Source organism: Eptatretus burgeri, chromosome 10 (assembly GCF_056783735.1).
Source record: "Eptatretus burgeri isolate ZD-2024b chromosome 10, Ebu_testis_v1, whole genome shotgun sequence".
Lineage (NCBI taxonomy): Eukaryota > Metazoa > Chordata > Myxini > Myxiniformes > Myxinidae > Eptatretus > Eptatretus burgeri.
The window spans coordinates 68806076-68828328 of NC_140970.1; the positions used below are offsets into that span (position 1 = coordinate 68806076).

Here is a 22253-nt window from a genome sequence, read left to right on the forward strand (position 1 = left end):
AATAAATATTGGCGCAAAACGTTGTTACTCTCCTGTGTTGCTTCTTTGTGAGGAAACATTGGAGGGAAATGTTATACAGTGGGGACGAGGAGTAAAAAATTGTTTTTGTTTTTATTCTCCATGAGCGTCTTACAACTTATTTTCCACACGTCTCACAGGATTTAAATGTAGAAAATTAATATCAATTTATTTTATTACTTTGCTCTCAGAAATACATACGTTGAACTGCCAATAACGATTGAAGCGGTGTAAAAGCTAAAAACAGTTGGATGTAGTTATCGTTTTACGGTTTAAATTTGATATTAATATTTATATTTATATTTATATTTATCCGTATAAACAAACAAGTGTAACAGAATTATCGGCGATCTATTACGCGCTCGGTTCAGGGTTTTTTTCCTTAAATGTAATTTTGTTGTTGTTGTTGTTGTTGTTGTTGTTGTTTCAAGACCTCTTCCTTCTGCCTCAGCTTTCGTGGAGTTTACCCATTGGCCTTTGATATTCTCCCTTTGCTCTATGTTGCAGCAATGGCGATGATGTTACGTGTGTTATCCAGCAGGCGAGCTTATTTCCCAACCTCGCTTGTGTTTTCGTCATCATACCCGATTCTCGAACCAAGGACCCTTCCGGCTTTGTGCACATTCAGGTTCCTCCAAACACGTGTAAGTTGTAATGTCTTCTTAAAGCACTGTCACTGATAACCGATTAACAATACCACCACCATCACCACCCCCATCACCCCCACCACCACCCCCCATCACCCCCACCACCACCCCCATCATCACCATCAACCCCATTACCACTATCACCATCACCCCCATTACCACCACCCCCATTACCACCACCCCCATCATCACCCCACCACCACCCCCATCATCACCCCCATTACCACTACCACCATTACCACCATCAGCCCCACCACCACCACCACCAACACCACCACCACCATCACCACCCTCACCACCCTCACCACCACCCTCACCACCCTCACCACCACCCTCACCACCACCCTCACCACCCTCACCACCACCCTCACCACCACCCTCACCACCACCCTCACCACCACCCTCACCACCACCCTCACCACCCTCACCACCCTCACCATCACCCTCACCACCCCCATCACCACCACCCACACCACCACCACCACCCACACACCACCCCCACCACCTACACTCACCACCTACACTCACCACTTACACTCACCACCCACACTCACCACCACCACCCTCACCATTGAACATGGTCACCTGAGTTCCTTTCATCGATCATCTTATTTCACAATAACATTCACAGTGCAATTATAACTTGAATAAAATTTGATTGTAATTGCCTTTCATTGCCATTGAATTGTCGGGTTTCAATTTGGTAGCCACTTGTATGCATTCTGACATCTACTACTACTACTACTACTACTACTACTACTACTACTACTACTACTACTACTACTACTACTACTACTACTACTACTACTACTACTACTACTACTACTACTACTACTACTACTACTACTACTACTACTACTACTACTACTACTACTACTACTACTACAACTACTACTACTACTACTACTACTACTACTACTACTACTACTACTACTACTACTACTACTACTACTACTACTACTACTACTACTACTACTACTACTCGACAATTAATCCCACCTTACGGAGTCAGTCATGGGGGAAATTTCACCCAGATCTTTAACAAACCGGTTGGCCAAGCCTCATGTTGGACTGGAGGGCATTTGGGGCAGAAATTTGTACCTTGTTCAGGGGACCGGCGTCACTCACCTACTCTTCGGGAAAGATACCGTGGGTTATCTAACATCCACCAACTCACGATAGCGGATGAGACACCTAGTTTTACGTTCGTCGGAACACCCTGCCTGTGAAGCACCAATCCCTCAGTTTATACCTGTGTTGGGAATCGAACCCAGACGAGACAGCTCGACAGTAAGTGTGCTACCTCTGCACCATTCTGTTGGACCTTCTGACATGTGATTATAATAATCCAACAAATTATTTGGACCGAAGCCCTGTTTTTCCTCATTTACATGTTCGATGGGACCGTCCTCATGTTATTAAAACCATGTCTGAAGTTGTTTTTAAACCTGTTTTTCACTGTATGTGATGGGGCCGACAAGATGTCCTCGAGGTACACGCATTGACCTCCAAGCTGTCTATCCTGGGTTTGAATCCCAACCCAGCTCTAAACTGCCATCCCTGTTTCACAGGCAGCATGATTCATCAATGTATGCCGTCCCTCAGATTGATGTTAAACAGGCGTCCAGTCTGCTTGCATTCGTTGCTTGATGTTAAAGATCCCACAGTGTCCTTCGCAAAGAGTAGGTGAGCTATCACCGACACAATGAATTTTTTTTTTTTTACAAACTCCTGCCCTTAACCTACAGAGGGCGTCAGTGGTATATATATCTGCGCCCTCAGCCAATGATGCTACTCCACAGCCTTGTGTTGCAAACGAAACAAGAAGCCTGCATGTGATTGACACAGAATAAAAATAGATTTCATTTTTTTGACTCTAAATATAGACTGGTTTTCAAATGTAAACCCAGTTTACGTCCATGCCCCAAAAAACCAATCTCTCTATGATGACAGAGTGGCATTGTGCAGTTTCTAACACAGGGCACCCTAATAAATCAAAAACAATTTTTTTTAAACCTTGTAATCCAGACATTGCAAGGTTCGAGCAGTCTGCCTCCTGACCAGAGGTATCATAACGGTGGTGTTGGGAAGCACACATGATACCTAGCCTTTAAATCCCACATTAATCCATTCATCGGGACCATACTCTGTGCAGAGCGTCGGTGCTGCCGAAGCAGTCTCCTGGGCTATCGGACACAAACCTGGACAGGTCACCACTCCGACACAGAGGATGACCTCAGAAGGATGACAGGCATGGCGTTTGCCAACCTCAGAAGGATGACGGGCAGTCAACTCCACCTGGTATTAATTCAACAGCCAAGCAGAATTTGAACTCAGGACCCCAGGACCCCAAGCCTGCCACCCTAACCATTAAGCCAACACCAGGCATATGTTAATCCATCACTGCAGTATTGTAATATGACTGTCACTTGTTTAAGTACTTGGTATGTAATTATTTCCAACACTGTATTTGTGATTGAGGATGGATATGCGTGTATTTGAAAGGTATGGACTCGCACGCGAGCCAGGGAGCCACGGCGATGCAGCGATCCTGGATGTCATCCTTATTCTCAGCTTCCTCCTCCAAAAAAGGGAATGCGTCAGATTGGGGTAATGTTTGATAAAGGAACGCAGCATTGAATGTTTTCTCTCAATGTGAGTTTACTGTGATGGCATTATTTACTATGTTAGTGCTGACTTTGAAAACTCGGTAGGCTCATCGATTGAAATAAAACTATTGCGGGCCCGTAGGTACGTGCCCGTAGGTGCGTGCCCGTAGGTACGTGCCCGTAGGTGCAGCTTCGTTCCTTCGCTCTCGTAAACGACGACTAGATTGGGGCATTGTTTCAATGAGATCAGACCAACCGTATCATAAATGGCCATAACTTGGGAAACACCTGGGAAACATACTCAGGTCCCCAGCGTCAATTGTCATATCAAACGAAGAAGAAGAATTGACGCCTCCTCTCTCTCGCCCCCCCTCTCTTCCCCCGAGTCTCCCCCCCCTCCTCTCTCGCCCCTCTCTCACCCCCTCTCCCGTCCTCTCTCACCCACTCCTCTCTCCCCCTCTCTTGAATTGTGACGCCTCTCTCTTCCCCTCCCCTCTCTTCCCCTCCCTCTCTTCCCCTCCCTCTCTTCTTCCCCCCTCTCTTCCCCCCTCTCTTCCCCCCCTCTCTTCCCCCCTCTCTTCCCCCTCTCTTCCCCCTCTCTTCCCCCTCTCTTCCCCCTCTCTTCTCCCCTCTCTTCTCCCCCTCTCTTCTCCCCCTCTCTTCTCCCCTCTCTTCTCCCCCTCTCTTCTCCCCCTCTCTTCTCCCCCTCTCTTCTCCCCCTCTCTTCTCCCCCTCTCTTCTCCCCCTCTCTTCTCCCCTCTCTTCTCCCCCTCTCTTCTCCCCCTCTCTTCCCCCTCTCCTCTCTTCCCCCTCTCTCTTCCCCCTCTATCTTCCCCCCTCTCTCTTCCCCCCCCTCTCTCTTCCCCCTCTCTCTTCCCCCTCTCTCTTCCCCCTCTCTCTTCCCCCCTCTCTCTTCCCCCCTCTCTCTTCCACCCCTCTCTCTTTCCCCCTCTCTTGCCCACCTCTCTTGCCCACCTCTCTTGCCCCCTCTCTTGCCCCCCTCTCTTGCCCCCCTCTCTTGCCCTCCTCTCTTGCCCTCCTCTCTCCCCCTCTTTACCCCCTCCTCCCCCCTCCTCTCTCTCCTCTCTCTCTGTAAATGTATTCACAAATGTCTACCAAGCACAACAATTAATTCAAACCTTGGGAAAAAAAATAGCTTTCAAACCTTGGGAAACACTTGGGAAACAGCTGAAACGGATGAAGAACGATATCAAACCTTGAAAAGGCACATACTCAGGTCCCCAGCGTCGATTGTGACGTCATACCAAACGAAGAAGAAGAAGAATTGTGACGTCAATCGTGCAAAAATAAATAAATAATAAAATAAATAAATAAACATTAATTGTGACGTCATTCGTGATGTCATAGCACCGTGTCCTGTCATTGGTTGACAGACGTTATTGGTTGACAGACATTGGTCATTGTATCACGTTATTCTTTTTATTAGTGCCAATTATTGTGCCATTATTATTATTAATTTGGGGAAAAAATGGCATGATAAGGTAGAACGACACTTCAGCTGCGATATATACACCTTTCCAACACTGAAAAAAGCAATAAAATGGCTTAACTTGGGAACCGCTTGTCCGATTAATATCAAACCTTGAAAAGACACATCCACAGGGCCCCAGCAATATACCTGGAAAGTTTCGATCAGATCAGACTGGTGGTCGTCGAGAAACGGCGGTCGCAGACAGACACACAGAGATTGCTGGAATTATAGATAGACTAGTGCATGCCCGTAGGTGCAAACAAAACAAAACAAAAAACTTTCAAACCGCATGCCAGAACCGTCTTCTGTACAGCGGATAGGAGTCATCAGAGAAGCTTGTCGTTTCTCGTAGGGCTTTGGGATAGTCCTTTGTGCACTTCCGGTCTGCCATGCAAGGGCTCGAGATGTTCCATTCCCCACATGGGCCGTGAATCATGTGTGATGTCACGATACGGCGTAGTTTCGGATTTGTGCGTTTGTCAGGAATCTCAGCAGAGACCACGCGATCGACATCTGCTGGTGTTCTGGGCTTGTCGCGAGGTACCACGGTCAGGAGCATGTGTATATGGGGAAGGTGACACTTTTGCGTTTCCTTCACCATCACATAAGCGTCCACATGCCCCAAGATGTCATTCTTGAGGAGGTCTGCTTTGAGTGCTTCCACCTTCATATGAAACACCCGGGCGATGATACCAGGTCTTTCATTGGCTGACTGACCCTCAAAAAGTGATTGTTTAATTTCTGGCCACTTTGGGTTGCAGGTGAATGTTAGGAAAAAAAGTCAGGATTTCCCTTGACTCGGACCAAAGCCATTGCATCCTGAAACTCTTTGGCATACCAACGTGGTGACCCATAAAGTGACGGCGGCAGAATGGTGAGGCGTCCAGGTAGCACCTCAGCGTCACTGTTCAACGCATCAACGATGATCTTATACTTTTCTGCCTTAATTGACTTCTGGTTGCAGCGAATCCAATTGAAACGGTGCAACTCAATTTTTGCCATCATGTCGCATACGTACTGCTGTGTCAACTTTCCACCACGAAGTAGTAGATTGAAGTGATGAGTAGGGTCACGTACTTGGAGGTGGTAGCGGTAGAAAGATATTGGCGTTATCCCTGCTAACTCAGTGTGGTACCCCTGGGAGCCGCAGGGTAGCAGAAGTATGTATGATAGAGGGTCATACGCTGGATGCATGGCGTCTATTGTCTGTAAACCTCCTCCTCTGAGGTGAACACCGACTGCCAGCCTTCCAAACTGCTCTGTTGTCATTGCCCCTGGAGCAATGACAGCCACATCGCTGTCTGGTGAGGGAAGGTTGACGGTACCATGATGAAGGTCTCGGCGCCGCGTGCGACCTGTTAACACAATTTTCAGTTCATTTGCGCTGTCATTATGAACCACAAACTCAATGGCTGATTTGAATTGCTGGACGTATGGGTTGCACTCATGAATGGCCTGTTGTGCTCTTCGCAAAAAATGCTCATTCAGGCTACTGTTCGAGGTATGGGCACGACGAAACTCCAGCTCATGGGCTGAATCTTGAAAGTAGATCTGAGCAAAGCGTGGGGTACAACCCAGATCGGCAAGAGGAGCACCAATGTAATGGTAAACCTTACCTTGTATGCGCACTCCAGGATTGAAGCCAGGCATACCTATCTCTCGGACACCGATACTTGCCATTGCCAGCGCGTTGTTATACTGTTTCGCGCGCTTCACAAATTCCTGGTTAAGGAAAAGGTTTTTAATAGCATCTGGAGGTTGTGATGGAATTGAACCGGGTTTTGGATTCGTAGGATCATGAATAAGGTCGACCTTACCGTGGTTGCAGCAAAATCCTCTTCTCTCCTCGGTCCACACAAAAGCATCACAATGTGAGCATTTAGTGCATTGAAATAATGAGGTCCTGCTTAACGCGTGCCTGTACTCAACATGAAGTTGCTCTCGGAAGAAATCTGTATCATCGTATCGAGCAAGGTTGCGATTCTCACGGTGAGCCTGCTCTAGTCTCGCACGGTGTACGTCCTGATGGCGCAGGGCATCCCTTACTTGCCGGTCTTCTCGCTGGTGAGGGATTTCTTCTGCACGATGCCTTGCCTCGCGTCCAGTGTTGTCTGCCAAGCGAACAGCTTGTTCTTCATCTGTTTCTTCTGCACAACGCCTTGCCTCGCGTTCAGTGTTGTCTGCCAAGCGAGCAGTTCGTTCTTCATCCGTTTCAGCTGCACGACACCTTGTCACGCGCGTAGCGTCGCGTGTCAAGCGAGCAGCTCGTTCTTCATCCGTTTCCTCTGCACGGCGCCTTGCCTCACGTTCAGTGTTGTCTGCCAAGCGAGCAGTTCGTTCTTCATCCGTTTCTTCTGCACGACGCCTTGCCTCGCGTTCAGTATTGTCTGCCAAGCGAGCAGTTCGTTCTTCATCCGTTTGAGCTGCACGACGCCTTGTCATGCGCGTTGCGTTGCGTGTCAAGCGAGCAGCTCGTGCTTCGTCAGATTCCATTGCGCGTGCACGACGCGCAGCTTCGTTCCTTCGCTGTCGTAAACGACGATTGGATTGGGGCATTGTGTTTAATAAAATCGAGAAAGTACAGAAATCGAGAAAGAAAGAATACAGTAAGTCGAAAAATCAAGAAAAAATTGAGAAAGAATACAGTGATCGTCACTGACTGGATTGGGGTATTGGGTTTAAGAAAATCGAGAAAGAAATCGAGAAAGTATCGAAATCGAGAAAGTACCGAAATCGAGAAAGAAGGAATACAGTAAGTCGATAAATCGAGAAAGAATACAGTAATCGTCACTGACTGGATTGGGGTATTGGGTTTAAGAAAATCGAGAAAGAAATCGAGAGAGAAAGAATCGAGAAAGAATACAGTAATCGTCACTCTCCGGAAGTGAAGTCCTCACTGTCCGGAAGTTCGCATATGGCAGTTACGATTATTCGCAATTTATTCTTAATGGCCAATTATTCAATTAGCGCCAACGTATTTTGCCTTTTCCCATTGTCATCGCAAGGAAAAACACAGAGAAGAGGAAAGAGGAGAAAAAAAAACGTTCAAAAAATAATTTACTTCCTGCTTTGGAGCATACCAGCTAACTCTGATGTTACCCAAATTTATACACCGTCTAATATGAAAACGATCATAACTTGGGCCATTGTGTTTATAAATGCGCATAAGAAATCGAGAAATTATTAGAATACACGGTCATCACTCTCCGGAAGCCCATACGTTGTAACTTGTAATGGGGAACATGGCTGAGCTTCCCTTCCCCATCGGCCACACCCACGCAACAACGTGTCTTCCCATTGGTTTGGTAAATAAATGGCCATAACTTGGGAAGCACTTGTCCGATTAATATCAAACCTTGAAAAGGCACATTCTCAGGTCCCCAGCAATATACCTGGCAAGTTTCAATTAGATCGGACCAGAGGTTGTCGAGAAACAGCGGTCTCACACACACACACACACACACACACACACACACACACACACACACACACACACACACACACACACACACACACACACACACACACACACACACACACACACACACACACACACACACACACACACACACACACACACACACACACACACACACACACACACACAGACACACACAGACACACACAGACACACACAGACACACATTGCTGGAATTATAGATAGATGACGGTTCATTTAAATAGATGAGCCTATTTCCATCTGATTGACTTGAAATTTGAAGAAGATTTATATTTCAGGTCACTGAATTCAACCACCAATTATTTTTGTGGTCAACATAGACCCAAGGTCAACAACTGAGGTGGTATTTCTAAAATCCTCAATTTTCATCTGATTGACTTTAAATTTGAAGAAGATTTATATTTGAGGTCATTGAATTCAACCAACCAATTATTTTCGAGATCATATTTGTTTAATGGATTTTACTAGTGTAGTGCTCTGAAAGACGTCGTCTTGTTAATTGCCGGAATCCTTCGGATTTCGGCATTTATGTTTGTCGGTTGTGTGTGTCATTCTGTGTGTCTGTCTGTATGTCTGTTTGTTTGTGTGTTTGTTTACCCTGTAGCAGCCACACCGTTTCAGCGATCATGATCAAACTGGGTACAGACGTCGGCCATGGTCCAACTTAGACACTTGTCGTTTTTGGTGAATCTAGGTCAAAGGTCAAGGTCAAGGTCACCGAAAAACCGAAATTCTTATTTCCGCAATAACCTCCGCTAAAATGGTCGTATCGACTTCAAACCAAATCCAAAATGTGCATCTCCCAATTCTGCATCCAACCACGTGTCTCATTGGGTTGTCACACCAACACCCTTCTTATCGGTCGGGGGTCGAATGTCATTGGGGGGGGGGGTCGGGTCAAAACTTTCAAATTGTGATAAAAATGCCATTTCAAGTCCGATTGACTTCCAAGTTATGATCATGACCAAACTTAGTGCTATAACTCATTAAACAGTAGCACTATCGACTTATAAGAACCAAATTGATTTCCAGGTTTTGTTTTTTCAGAGATCATTGAGATATGACAAAGTTATTCCGGCAATTCCTTGCTCAACGAGCAATTTCATTTGTTTGTTTGTGTACAGGATATCTCGAAAAGTTGTGGACGGATCCGCATGAAATTGTGTGGACAGGTTGGGTGTGTGACAAGGATGAACGGATTATATTTTGGTGAAGATCCGGATCCAGATCCGACTACTAGAATTTTTAAAGTGATTCTTCAACATTGAGAGATTGGGCCAAAAATGATATGTAGCATGATATCTCAAAAAGTTGTGGATGGATTCGGATGAAACTTGGTGGACATGTCGGGTGTGTGACAAGGACAAATTTATTCGATTTTGCTGAAGATCCGAGTCTGAATACGAGAATTATTTAATTTTTAAAGTGATTCTTCACCATTGAGAGATCGTGCCAAAAACGATATAGTACTGTATCGCGTGATATTTCAAAATGTATTGTGCCCGATATGTTCTCGTGGATCAGGCATTACGTAGCGGAGGTATGCGCTCCACCGAGTGCCCGTCTAGTCTTGTAAATAATTTCAAGTGCTTGCGCGTTTGTATGTTATTCTTTCACGACCGAACCGGAGCACCTTGAGGCCCCATATTTTGGCGTATGTACTTCAGCATCCAGCCTGGTGTTGGCTTGGCAGTTAAGATGGCCTGCCTGGGACCTTAGAGTCCTGAGTTCAAGCCCCTGTGCACTGTTTAATTAACACCAAGTAGGGTTCATTCAGCCTGTCATTCTTCCGAGGTCGGCAAAATGAGTACCAATGTACTGGGGTAATAACCATTGGGGTAACCTGCGTCAGAGTGGCGACCCATCCAGGACTGCATTCCTTGCCAATTAAGTTGCCTCGACAGCCCTATGCACCTTTATGGCATAAGGGAATGGTATTCTTCTTCTTCTTCTTCTTCTTCTTCTTCTTCTTCTTCTTCTTCTTCTTCTTACTTCAGTATATGGGCAAGGTTTTAAGCTACCGCACGTTGGCCTTTACGTCCGTTTTGAGGCTACCAAAGGCCGCTATAAAGTGTATATTGGGATGTGGGGTCAGACAATACTGCTGCCGACCTGCAGGCAAAAGGTAACCACCATGAAGCCAATAACTCCATTCGTTTTCAATGTCCAACACGTCCCAAAACCACCACCAGGAAAAGTTCACCACCATGAAGCCAATAACTCCATACGTTTTCAATGTCCAACACGTCCCAAAACCACCGGCAGGAAAAGCTCACCACCATGAGGTCAATAACTCCATACGCTTTCAATGTCCAACACGTCCCAAAACCACCGGCAGGAAAAGTTCACCACCATGAAGCCAATAACTCCATATGTTTTCAATGTCCAACAGGTCCCAAAACAACCGGCAGGAAAAGCTCACCACCATGAAGCCAATAACTCCATACGTTTTCAATGTCCAACAGGTCCCAAAACCACTGGCAGGAAAAGCTCACCACCATGAGGTTAATAACTCCATGCGTTTTCAATGCACAACATGTGCCAGAACCCACACGGTTATTTTTCTCGTGCAGCGCTGGGTACCCAGACTCGTGACTTCTAAGTTTACTTCCTGCTCCCCCTTTTATCCATTCCGCCCAGTGGAAAGTAGATTTTTTTTTTCTCAATGTTCGCCATGGCAGATGACTTCACGGCATTCCAGTCAAGGATTATCATTATTCTATGTCCCTCTTGTCCTATCAAATTCCAAACCTTCTCATCAATAATCCTTGATGGGTATATCCGCTAGTTAATAGAAATAATAATCAGACATCGCTTACACTTGTTATACTATATTTGTTTGTGCAGTATTTATAACGTTTTACCATCTTGTAGTTATGAAAATCCTTGCCATTCAGTTAATATCTCATGGAATGCTTCATAACTTTTAGATTTGGTTCGACTGTTGAATATTCTTCAACATATATCATCTAATGATTTTGTAAACCGTTAAGTATTTCAGTGATCTTATGCTTGACAGTGATATCACGCCTTTTGTGGCAAGCATTTTAATTGAGTGACCTGAATTATTAATTGCAGACTACATTCACACATGAGTCTCTGAACAGTTTCCAAGGAGCATTTGACCATTTGATTAAGTGCTCGAGGAAGTTTAATGACTCGGAGGGTAATGTATTATAAATTTTAACCATCTGCACATTATCTGCTTCACACAATCCTTCCTTTCACAGGAGATGCCTGGCTCCATCGTGTCTCTCCCTGGTTATTGTCTCCTCTGATTTGATAGGCCTGATCTCTGTCCTGGTGTCAGAGTTGCAGTTTACACCAAGAATTCCATCTCTCCCTGTCCGTGTACTGATCTTACACCTCCCAACCCACAAGAGTACTTTTGGCTGTGCCTTCCCCTCCGCTCTCAACTCTCGTTTGTCTGTGTGTTATACCATCCTCCAAACAGTGACAACTCCATCTATAACTACCTCTCAGACAAGATGCACCAACTTTTAACCACTCATCACAACTCTCTCTTCCTCATACGTGGTAATTTCATCTGATAACATGCAAATTGTTTGGGTGTTGGTACCTCTCTCAACAGCCATGGAACTTCAGCAAATGACTTATGTGACTTCATGGGCCTGACTCGATCTGTGAACTTTCTGATCCAGGTTTCTGACAATCACAAGTCCTCCCTTCTGGACTTGGTAATGACGAACTTTACTGCTAATGTCGCCTGTTTTCCACAGCTCCAATTGTTTCAAATGATCATGTCATTGTGAGGGTCAACATCTCTGGCTATTATCAGAGAGCTGCCTCAACGCCGGTGAGTCTGGCAGTTCAATTAAACAGATTGACAGGGACTGCAAGCAGCCATCTCTCTTCAGGACTGGTCTCCCATATCTACTGCCCCTGATATTAACTTGGGCTGGGAATTCTTCCCCAGAAATCTGCTCTCTCTTATGCACAGATACATCCCATCTCATCTTCAGTTATCGTACCCATCCTCCCACCCATGGTACACTGAATCCGGTGGTGAAGCAGTTACTTCGAAACAACTTGCCTTCTCTTCCTTGAAGGCAAATCTGATGGGAAGCCACCTCAGATAATTCCATAATGACCATAACAAGTGTATGTCCAAACTCAGAAGAATCACAAAACATCTCGCCAACATCAAAAATGAACTGTCAAACTCGTCTTCTTCCTCAAAGACTTGGTGGCACCTTGTTAAGTCTGGCTCTGGAGTATTCCCCCCTCCTCCTCCATTCCTTTTCTCACTTCAAATGGCATCACAGCTGACTCTGCTCATGAGCCGGCCAAACGCCTCAATTTTGTATTTGCTTCCAAATCTTTTGTTCCAAACTTCTCGCATCCTGTTCTCAACCTAACCAGTCACACCTAAATATCCCTGGACTATGTGTCTTTCTCACCTGTGAAGGGAGAGAAGTTTCTGGCAACCCTCAAATCTTATTCTGCAACTGGACTGGATGGCATCAGTGCACATATTTTGAAAAAAACCTGCATTGCTGCTTTTGTACATCCCCTTTCTGCTCTATTCACACCATCATTTGCCCAAGGTCATCTTCTATCTACTCGGAAATCAGCAAGTATCACTGCATTACATACAAAAGGTGCAAAAACGGATCCCTTTAACTACAAACCCAACAGATTACTTCCAGTCATCAGCAAGGTCATGGAATCCATCATCAGAGTTGACGTAAAAGCTTTCCTTTTCTCCAATGGCCTAATATCAGACCATCAGTTCAGAGTCAGACCAGGTCACTCCACCTCGGACATGCTGCTTCTACTCTCCCAACAATGGATGGAGACCCTCAGTGTCAGACATGAGATCAGGGATGTCTCTCGAAACACATAGTGGCCTGCAAAAGTATTGTTGCGGACCCGGGGTTGGGGCGAGAAGACCACGAGGGGGAGGGGAAAGCTACCTCGGGTTCCCAGCAGACTCTCCGGAATCACAGGTCGTCGCACACAGATAACTCCGTGATGCGGCGGGTCGCTAATCGACCGTGAACGTCAATAACTCGACCACATGATTTAGGGTCCTCCGTCTAATGGAAACCGGTTACCTAAAATGGTCACGTGATCTAATTACCGGGGGACACGCCCTCGGTACACCTTGTTCAAACCGGATCACCTTACCGGATCAGATGCAGCCGAGCTTAACTGCTCAAGGACAGATCGTTGGGGGATAACGTCCCGGCTGGGCTAGGATAGGGACCATGCTGGATCAATGAAGGAAAGACATAAATGAGCTGGGAACATTTCCATATAAAGCATTTATTTACAATTAGTGAGGAATCGTATGTGGTACAGAAAATGGGGTTTATTATTTTGTACAGCAGAGGATAGCAAGGAATTCCTGGGGTGCAACAAAAGGCAAGCAATTTACAAAAGCAGACACAGAGCAGACTTATCCCATTATATATTGTATGATCATAATTTAAGCTATGACAGGCGCCACATGCACACAAAGACTTGATGAAGATTAGTTAGCCAGAAAGAAGGAGAGCAGGTGAGAACTAACGGTCTCTCAATACCTGCCGCGGTCAGCCGACCACGCAACCCAGTACGCTTTGGGGGATGCTCCGCTTGAGCGATCCCACCTTAAGAGTCGGTGCATTATCTCTTGATCTATCTGCTTGATCACTTTGCCGGGGCTCATGGAAATGTGTGCTACGCACTGGTCCAGAAGAACGTCTGTTGCACACCAACCCCGAGTGCAGCTACAGAAACATGCAGACAATGAGGTGCAGAGCAGAGAGGCAGAGCAGAGAGGTGGAGCAGTGGGCACGGCAAACAGGTGGAGACAGCGAGAGGGACGAGAGAGAAGGCGGACGGCTTCGCGATCCGCATTTTATAAGCCCCAGGCGAAAGGTGTGTCGACGACCCGAAGCGATGCGCCATCATCTGAATCATGCCCTTCCATTGGATCCTGACCCTGCCCTGCCAGGCTCCTCAGGCCGGAAGCGGCTTCATTCGCACATCCGGCACGACACGGCCCGGAGCCTTTCACCGCACTCTCGGGCAGTGTTCTGGCGACTGGATGAAGGTCGTGTCAGTCCCGCATGCCCTTTTGGGGCACCCCCAGCGAGCTGCGGCTGGTGCTGTTAATGTGCTTGGCCCGTCCCTGTGCCATGTGATCCGAGTGGCCTGGGTCACGCAGCATGCTTGTTTGGTGGCAAATTGCATCGGTGCGGAGGTGCATGGAGGCAGGGGGGGGGTAATTTTTCCTGTGTGTGGGAGATGTTGGTGGTCGAGGTGGTGAGTGAAGGTGAGCGAAGGCGGAGCAAGGTGAGACGCCATTGTAAATCTGTGCACAGATTCGAATTAAAGGGCGTGCATGCGTGTCCTGTACAGTGTTGGTGGAGAGTCTCTCATTGGGTGCGGTGCCTGCTTCAATTTGTATCATGGATAAAAGGAAAGGGTTACAATGAAAATCAGGATTGAATGGAAGATAGAGATATAATTAGACCTAGCTATAAGACCCACACAACGCACTTCACCCCGTTAATCCATTAGACATTAGACATGAGGGGAAGGTCTGACTACACGAAGACTAACGAGATAATTTCCTGGGGATCACTGTATGTTGGGTGCCGTTGCCTTCGAGGCATGCGGTTTTGCAGAACCGCAACTGTATTCAACCCTCTCCAAAGTTTTCACATGTTGATGCCACCTGAGCTTATTTCATGATGGTTTCAAATCAAATGTAATATATCGTCTTCACAAACTACTCCAAAGTGATAAAGCCAAAAAATGCAGATAGAATGTGAACAAGTTTGATTAACAGAAAAAATCAAATGATTCTCAGTTGCATAAGTATTCAAACCCTTTCCATAATTAACCCCAAATCACTTTAGGAGCAAATTATTTGTTTGAAAGGTTACAAAATAAGTGTAATAGCTTCCACCTGTTTGTAATGTGGTTTAACTTAAAAATTAAGATCCCCCACTTTTCTCAGGACTTGTTAAGGTACAACTATTTTAGTCAACCAACAAGGAAAACATGAAGATCAAGGGACTTTCCAAAGAAGTCAGACATAGTGGTGAAGTAGCACCGTTCAGGAGAGGGTTATCAGAAGATTTCAAGGTCAGTCGTTATCCCTTTGAGTACGGTGAAATCCATCATTAAGAAGTGGAAGACGTATCATACCATCTCGACTCCACCCATATCAGATCAACCATTCAAACTCAGCAGCCGGACAAGCAGTAAACTGGTTTGGGATGTCACTGTCAATCCAACAACGACTTTGAAAGATCTGCAAGGCTCAACGTCTGAGATGGGGGTCAGTGTTCATCAATCAACAATATCCAGTTTCCTTCACAAAACTGGACCTCTATGGACAGGTGCCAATAAAGAAGCCATTACTCAAAAAAGACAAATCTAAAAGCTCGTATGGAGTTTGTGAAAAAGTCTTCGCAAACTCCATACAAGATTTTATGATTATTTAATGATACCGCAGGCATGTGGAGAAACGTTTTGTGGTCAGATGAGACAAAAATTGAACTTTTTGGTCTAAATTAAAACCGTTTCATCTGGCGGGCACAAACATAACATTACACATCACCCAGTCAACACCAACCCCACCGTTAAGGAGTGTGGTGGCAGCATCATGTTATGGGGCTGTTTTTCATCAGCAGGGACTGGCAAGCTTGTAAGGGTAGAAGGAACAATGGACGGTGCAAAGTACATGAGAATCCTTGATGAAAACCTGCTCGAGTCAGCCATCAATCTGAGACTCAATAGGAGATTAATATTTCAGCAGAACAATGATCTGAAGCACAAAGCTAAAGCCACACGACTTGTGTGGCTGAATAAGAAGAAAATAAATGTTCTTTTGTCCTGACTTTCACCCAATTGAATGTTTATGGCGAGACTTGAAGATTCCAGTCTATCGATTATCCCCATCAAACTTGGCAGAACTTGAGAAAAATTTCACGTTAAGAATGGGAAAAGATTTCACTATCTCACTGTGCAAAGCCTGAGAGTCGTTCAAACCCAAAAAGACTCGTAGCAGTCGTTGCTGAAAAAGGTGTTTCCACCAAGTACTGATCTAAGGGGCTGAATACTTTTACCACCAGTGAATTTTGATTTGTACATGTATTTTGCAGGTATTCCTGACATTTAACCTCCTCTGACTATAACAGTGTTTAGTTCAATCTTCTCAGTTATGAATAAAAAAGTTAATTTGGAAAAATTGTTTCTAAAACTTCGTAATTCATCTACATGTGGCATTATTGGTAGGGGGTGAATACTTTTGAAGGCCGCCGTATCTCGAGTTTTTTTTTATGGAGTCCAGCACCCCACCTTGATCTCAACTCTCTGCCTATGACATCCAATCCCACGTTCTCTACTCTCGTTGCCAACATGTGGCTCTCAACGGGATCCCTTTCAACTTAACTCCTCTCTCTGTCAAAGCCGGAGTGTCCCAAGGCTGTGCCTTGGGCGCGGTCCTATTCCTAATCTTCATCACCGATCTTTTTGACTCCCTGGAAAATCCTCTATCTCTGATGACGACTTCATCCTCTGCCATAACATTCCTCATCCGTCAGATTAACAGGCTGCAGCCTCTTCTCTCTCTACAGACCTTGATAAAATCACAAGCTAGTTATACACTTGGAATATGTCTTTGATTCCTGACAAATCTCACACTCTCACTCTCTCTTTCCAAAATACTGTTTGGCAAACACTCCCATTTTCTTCCTTCACAATCCTCATGAAGAAGTTTAGTTCCTCAAACTATTGGGCCTCTCGATCAGCCATGATATTTCTTGGGGAAACCACATTTCTACGTTGGTTTCCAAAGCCAGCCGCCGACTGGGCATCCTCCATCGCGCAAAGTCTTTCATTGGCACATCTGAACTTTTATCTACTCACAAGGCTTTCATCTGCAGCTTAATTGAGTACTGTGTTCCCCTTTGGGCAGGTCCCCTTGCCCATCTTGATGCCACAGAAGCCAAAGCCTTCAAAATCATTGGTATCTCCCATGATGAATCACTGGGCCTATTACGTTGACATCACAGACAGGTCGGTGGTCACTCGGTCTTCCACTGCCTCCTTTCTGGTCTCACAAGCTATGCTCTTTCCGTGCTCTCCTCCTCCCCCTCCCTCCCCCCCACCCCATGCCCAGATGGATGCAGGAGACATGGTGCACCAGTAACCTCCATCTGGTGAACCTCCCAAAATCCAGACTCACTGCTCACCTGCACTCATTTGTTCCTCCACCCCCCACACTTGTCTCAACTCACTCAGTCTGTTCAATCTCATTCTGTCCTCCAGGGCTTCTCAACAGCTGTTCACCATAATCTCAGGTCATCCCCCATCTATACCCATGATGTTTACTACCCTCATTATCCTTCCCCAAACCTACTTTCTGGGTTTACATGTTGCCGGATTTCCTCTGCTCTCTCACTCTCCTCTCATTTTGTTTTTAAATATTTTTTGTTTCATTTTTGCCAAGTCTCCCTCATTTTTTATTGTCCCTCTACCCTGCTGGTGATGTGTCCCTCTACCCTGCTGTTAATGTGTCCCTTTCCTTTCCCCATCTACCCCCCTCTCTCCACTGTTATTTTTGTAATGTTATGTCATGGTCTTTTCCATGTTCTCGCTCCTCCATGGGCTGGACTCTGTAAACAAAAAAATAAAATAAAAAAAATACAGTAAACCCTTGAATATTATGGATGGGGGGTTCTTTCCTGAAAAGTGCTGCGAAATCCAAAACTGCGACAGTTAATACTTGAACCTTATGGAAAAAATGGGGTTAGGTTCCTGGACTTAGAGAATTAATGGAGAGCAAGGTGGGCGGCAGCCAAAAATAAACATAATCACAATTGAAATAAATATGTAAAATAATCTGAAAACACAAGACTTTTTCCTTTAAATGTAAAAAAGCATTACAGTCCTGCTTGGACAGGAAGGAACGGGATGACATTCTCTTCCAGAACAATCCCGTCTCATCGGCGTTAAAGACCTGCTGCGACATAAATTCCTTCTCAATCAGTTTATTGAGCCGCCTCGTGTTGTCCTCCTTAAGAACATGGTCTGCCAATGCTGCTTCCCCAGCTATCTTGACGCGATGAGGCCAAATCTTCTTCTTCTTCTTCCCGGATGCTTCGTGGAAAATTATTTTATTAATACGCTAAGCCATATTTTGTGGACGTATCTCCTCCAAAACTGCCGGATGGATTGTCACCACTTTCAGCATGTGTGGGTGCTCTGTGGTCTAATGTGCAGCATCGGCTTTGTGAGATTGCACCAGACGGACAGGTTTGGGAATTTTTGGTGATTTTGTAATTTTTACATTCATTTGCATGGCGACGTGTGATGTCACTGCTGAGAGACGTAATGCCACTCCTAGAAAACAGCGTCTGCAATGTAAAAACCCTCTTCTGCACATGCTGACGAGCTCAGAAGGTGCATTCGACACAAAAAATGTACCAAGAAACATTGTATATAAAGAAATTCTATAAATCACATTGTGAACACTGGATATATTGACGTCCGAATGAACCCTCACTTTAGAAACTCCGCGCGGAGCGTGGGTTTGGCTAGTGTTCATTGATGCGCAATGCTCTCTCCTGCATTATCGGTCCCCTCAAAGGCACGTTTTCCACCATAATTTGACATTTAATATTTATGTATATGTACATATACACGCGAGTGCAGAAGCATCATCGGCCTAATATTTTTCTTTGCAGGAACAAATGTGAACCCAACTCTGTACTGTAAAAACATTTCCTCCATTATGTTCTTTTAAAACAAACTGTTGTCACTTGTGCCTCCTGATGGTTAAATACAAATGCCTTGAAACTTTGAACATCTCCTTGCATTTTCATTTGTGCATGCTTGCGTGTGCAGCCAATAACCTGGCGCTCCCTGGGTGTAACGATTGTAATAGGAGGCACTTTGATGGCCGTCATGAAGTTCTACAAGGGAATGAAGGAGGAACGTGAGTTATCGGGAGGAACCTGCTCAGTGGGGCTTTGCGTTTGGCCGTGTGAACATCATTTGTTTGGGAAAGAGCATGATTTGTGTATTGAGGATTGCTCTTTTGAAAAAAATATACATTTTCATTTGACTTTTTAAAAACAGAATTTGATTTCTCATGTCATCCCCCCATCTCTGTCTACAATATTTTTGACTCCCATCAACTCTCCCTTTTCCACCCCTCTTACTTGCAGGTTCCTGTTTCCTCCTGTACTCGCTCCCCCCTTTTCCTTTTTGTTGTTTCCCTTATTGTGTCAAACTGTTGCCCCAATATCACTTTGTTGCTCTTTTACCTTGTGTCACTTCACCTTGTTATTGTATCGAAAAAAATATTAATAAAAATAATCGACTGTCGCCTGCAGGCTTGGAACAGGACCGGACACGCTCCATTGGGCGGCCAGCACTGGGAGGCCCATTTGCACTTATTGACCATTTTGGAAACCCCCGAAGTGACAAAGATTTCCTGGGCCAGTGGATTCTTCTTTACTTTGGCTTCACACATTGCCCGGATATTTGCCCCGAAGAGCTGGAAAAGATGGTAGATGTCGTGGATACCATCGGTGAATAATACTAATTATTAATAATAAGTTATCGTAAGTTTATCACGTGCATTACTCTTGTTCAAGTAGCATCATTTTGTCTTCTTGCTTGGTTTACGTAATACAGGTTGTGTTGATGGTAAAATGATGCTTTTCTGATTAAAGGTCTGCACTCTCTCTCCAGATGACATTCCATCGCTACCAAATCTCACACCTCTGTTCATCACTATTGATCCTGATCGGGATGATGTTCCAGCCACGGCACGATACGTTAAAGGTTAGCCTTTCCAACTGCTCTCAACTCCCTTCTACGCCACAAACCGACGCAGCTCTAATTTTTGAATCCATGGATGTAGTTATTTTCCTTCAAGTATATTACAATTTAAGCTTTGTTCCTCAAATTGTTTCTGAACTTGTTTTCTGCACTTTCTAGCAATTTCAAGCATGTGCATTGCTCCTCCGTCACTGTCACAGAGTTCTCTCCAAAGCTCATTGGCTTGACGGGGACCCAAGAGCAGATAGACCAGGCATCTCGTGCCTTCCGTGTGTATTACAGCTCCGGGCCAAAGGATGAAGACGATGATTATATTGTGAGGAGTTTGATTTGCCTTTTATGTCTCCACCATGCCCTAAGATATTTAACATGCTGGTTTTAATCACGAGCCTCGTGAATTCCCGTGGTGGTAACAGAAGCCCATTTCTCTCTCCCACCCCACCATTAGGTGGACCATACGATCATAATGTACCTTCTGGACCCGGATGGAAATTTTGTGGATTATTTTGGGCAAAATAAACGCGCAACCGAGATTTCATCTGGAATTGCAGCACATATGAGACGATGGAGAAAGTGATCTCGATGTGCCAGAATGCATTTGCTTGCACTTCCGCACTTGTGTGACTGACGTCATATCCCAAAGGAATAGGAATGTTCCTGCGATGATAAATTACGTTATGTAAATGATTTTTTTAAAAGGAAAGTTGAATGCTTCATTTTCAATGTTGTGAATGTATTGACATTCACTAAACTTTTCTGGAAACACATTGTTCCATAATCCCTGAATGACTCCATTAATTCAAAATCATGGATTCTGGAACCGAAGTGAATAGGCTGTGGAATAGTAACAAATCATACTTTAAAGGAAAGACATTTAAACCCAGGAAAGACATCTCAAAGGCGAGTGTGCATACCCCTGGCGATCCTGCCAGGCCAAAAAAAAATATTCATGAACAATGAAGAACTAGTCTTTCTTGTTGAGGCTAATGTCGATCTGCAGAGGCAAGACAGGTAGAAGAATAGATGAAACAAGAGCGAGAATTACTTTGCAGTACATGTCCCCTATTTGCAGTACAGTACAAGTCCAAGAAGGGTATAACTCTGTGAAAAGTTGACGAAATGCCCTAAAATTCGAAATTGTTCTGTAACTTGTCATAATAAAGCCATCTACCAAGTTTCAGTTGAATCTGTTAAAGGGTATGGGGAAAAAGCCGGAAAAAACCACAGGTGGGACGGACAGACAAAGAGCAAACCTCTAGTCCCTCCGGTGATACCGGTAGGGGACTAAAAATACAAAGGAATGATGTATTCTAACTGCCATTGGAAGCACGAAGAAGCTGAGATTTCTGGAAGTAACCCTTCATCAGAGGCCAAAGAGGCTCCTATGCAAAAATCTTTCTTGGTGATTGAGAATGCTTTCAAATTTTTGCTTTTGCATTTTCTATATCATCTAGTCACATCAACAATCAATAAAATATTTAGACTTTTCACAGTTTTTGTGCTAACCAATTATCTTGATTTGTTAAAAAAAAAAAAAAAAATTCCCCTATTTTGCACAGGGAAGTATTATCTCTAATATTTTGTCTGATTTCCAATTCATTCAAATTTCAGATGACCTTTGGATTTTTAAAATTATCTCGAACGAGGGTAATTTTACACTCACGCTCAAATAAAAAATGGTTTCAAATGTATTATGGCAGTACAGTAGTAGTTTGAATTTGAAAACAGCACTTCTGTGTTTTTGATTGTAGCTGGGTCTGGCGGAAAGGTGCGGACAGAGCACACTTGCTCTTTGATCTGTGTAGTTTGGTTTCGATTTCTGATCGAACAGTAAATTGTCAGAATGGTGCTTCACCTGCCTGGGCGTTGCATCACAAATTCTGCGGTCTTTCAGATTGGCCTTAAGCTGAGTATCCCGTCTGCTGGCATTATTTGGTCTACGTTAAAGATCCAACGCTATCCATTGATGAAGATTTTGTGAGTTAGCAGCATTCTGAACAAATTACAAATTCCTATCCTTACCCCAATCTTTGTACTTGACTCGACCCAAATTAACAATGGTTTTCATTGTTGGACCAAGCCTGGTGTTTGGCTTAGTGGTTAAGATGGCTGGCTTAAGATCTTAGATTCTTGACTTTGAGCACCTATCAATCCATGAAATACCACCAGGTGGGTTGACTCAGCATGTCATCCTTCTGAGGTTGGCAAAATGAGTT

General features: G+C 44.8%; 1 protein-coding gene across 1 annotated transcript; it reads left to right on the top strand.

Annotated features, from left to right (window-relative positions):
* Window positions 1-427: 427 nt before the first annotated feature.
* On the top strand, window positions 428-21214 carry LOC147018794 (cytochrome c oxidase assembly factor SCO1-like). Its single transcript, XM_085898841.1, has 7 exons — window positions 428-662; window positions 3171-3275; window positions 19096-19186; window positions 19587-19784; window positions 19948-20040; window positions 20238-20353; window positions 20486-21214. Exons 1-7 carry the CDS (start codon window positions 528-530, stop codon window positions 20612-20614), a joined length of 867 nt encoding a protein of 288 aa, XP_085754967.1. The 5' UTR covers window positions 428-527; the 3' UTR covers window positions 20615-21214.
* The last annotated feature ends 1039 nt before the right edge of the window (window positions 21215-22253 follow it).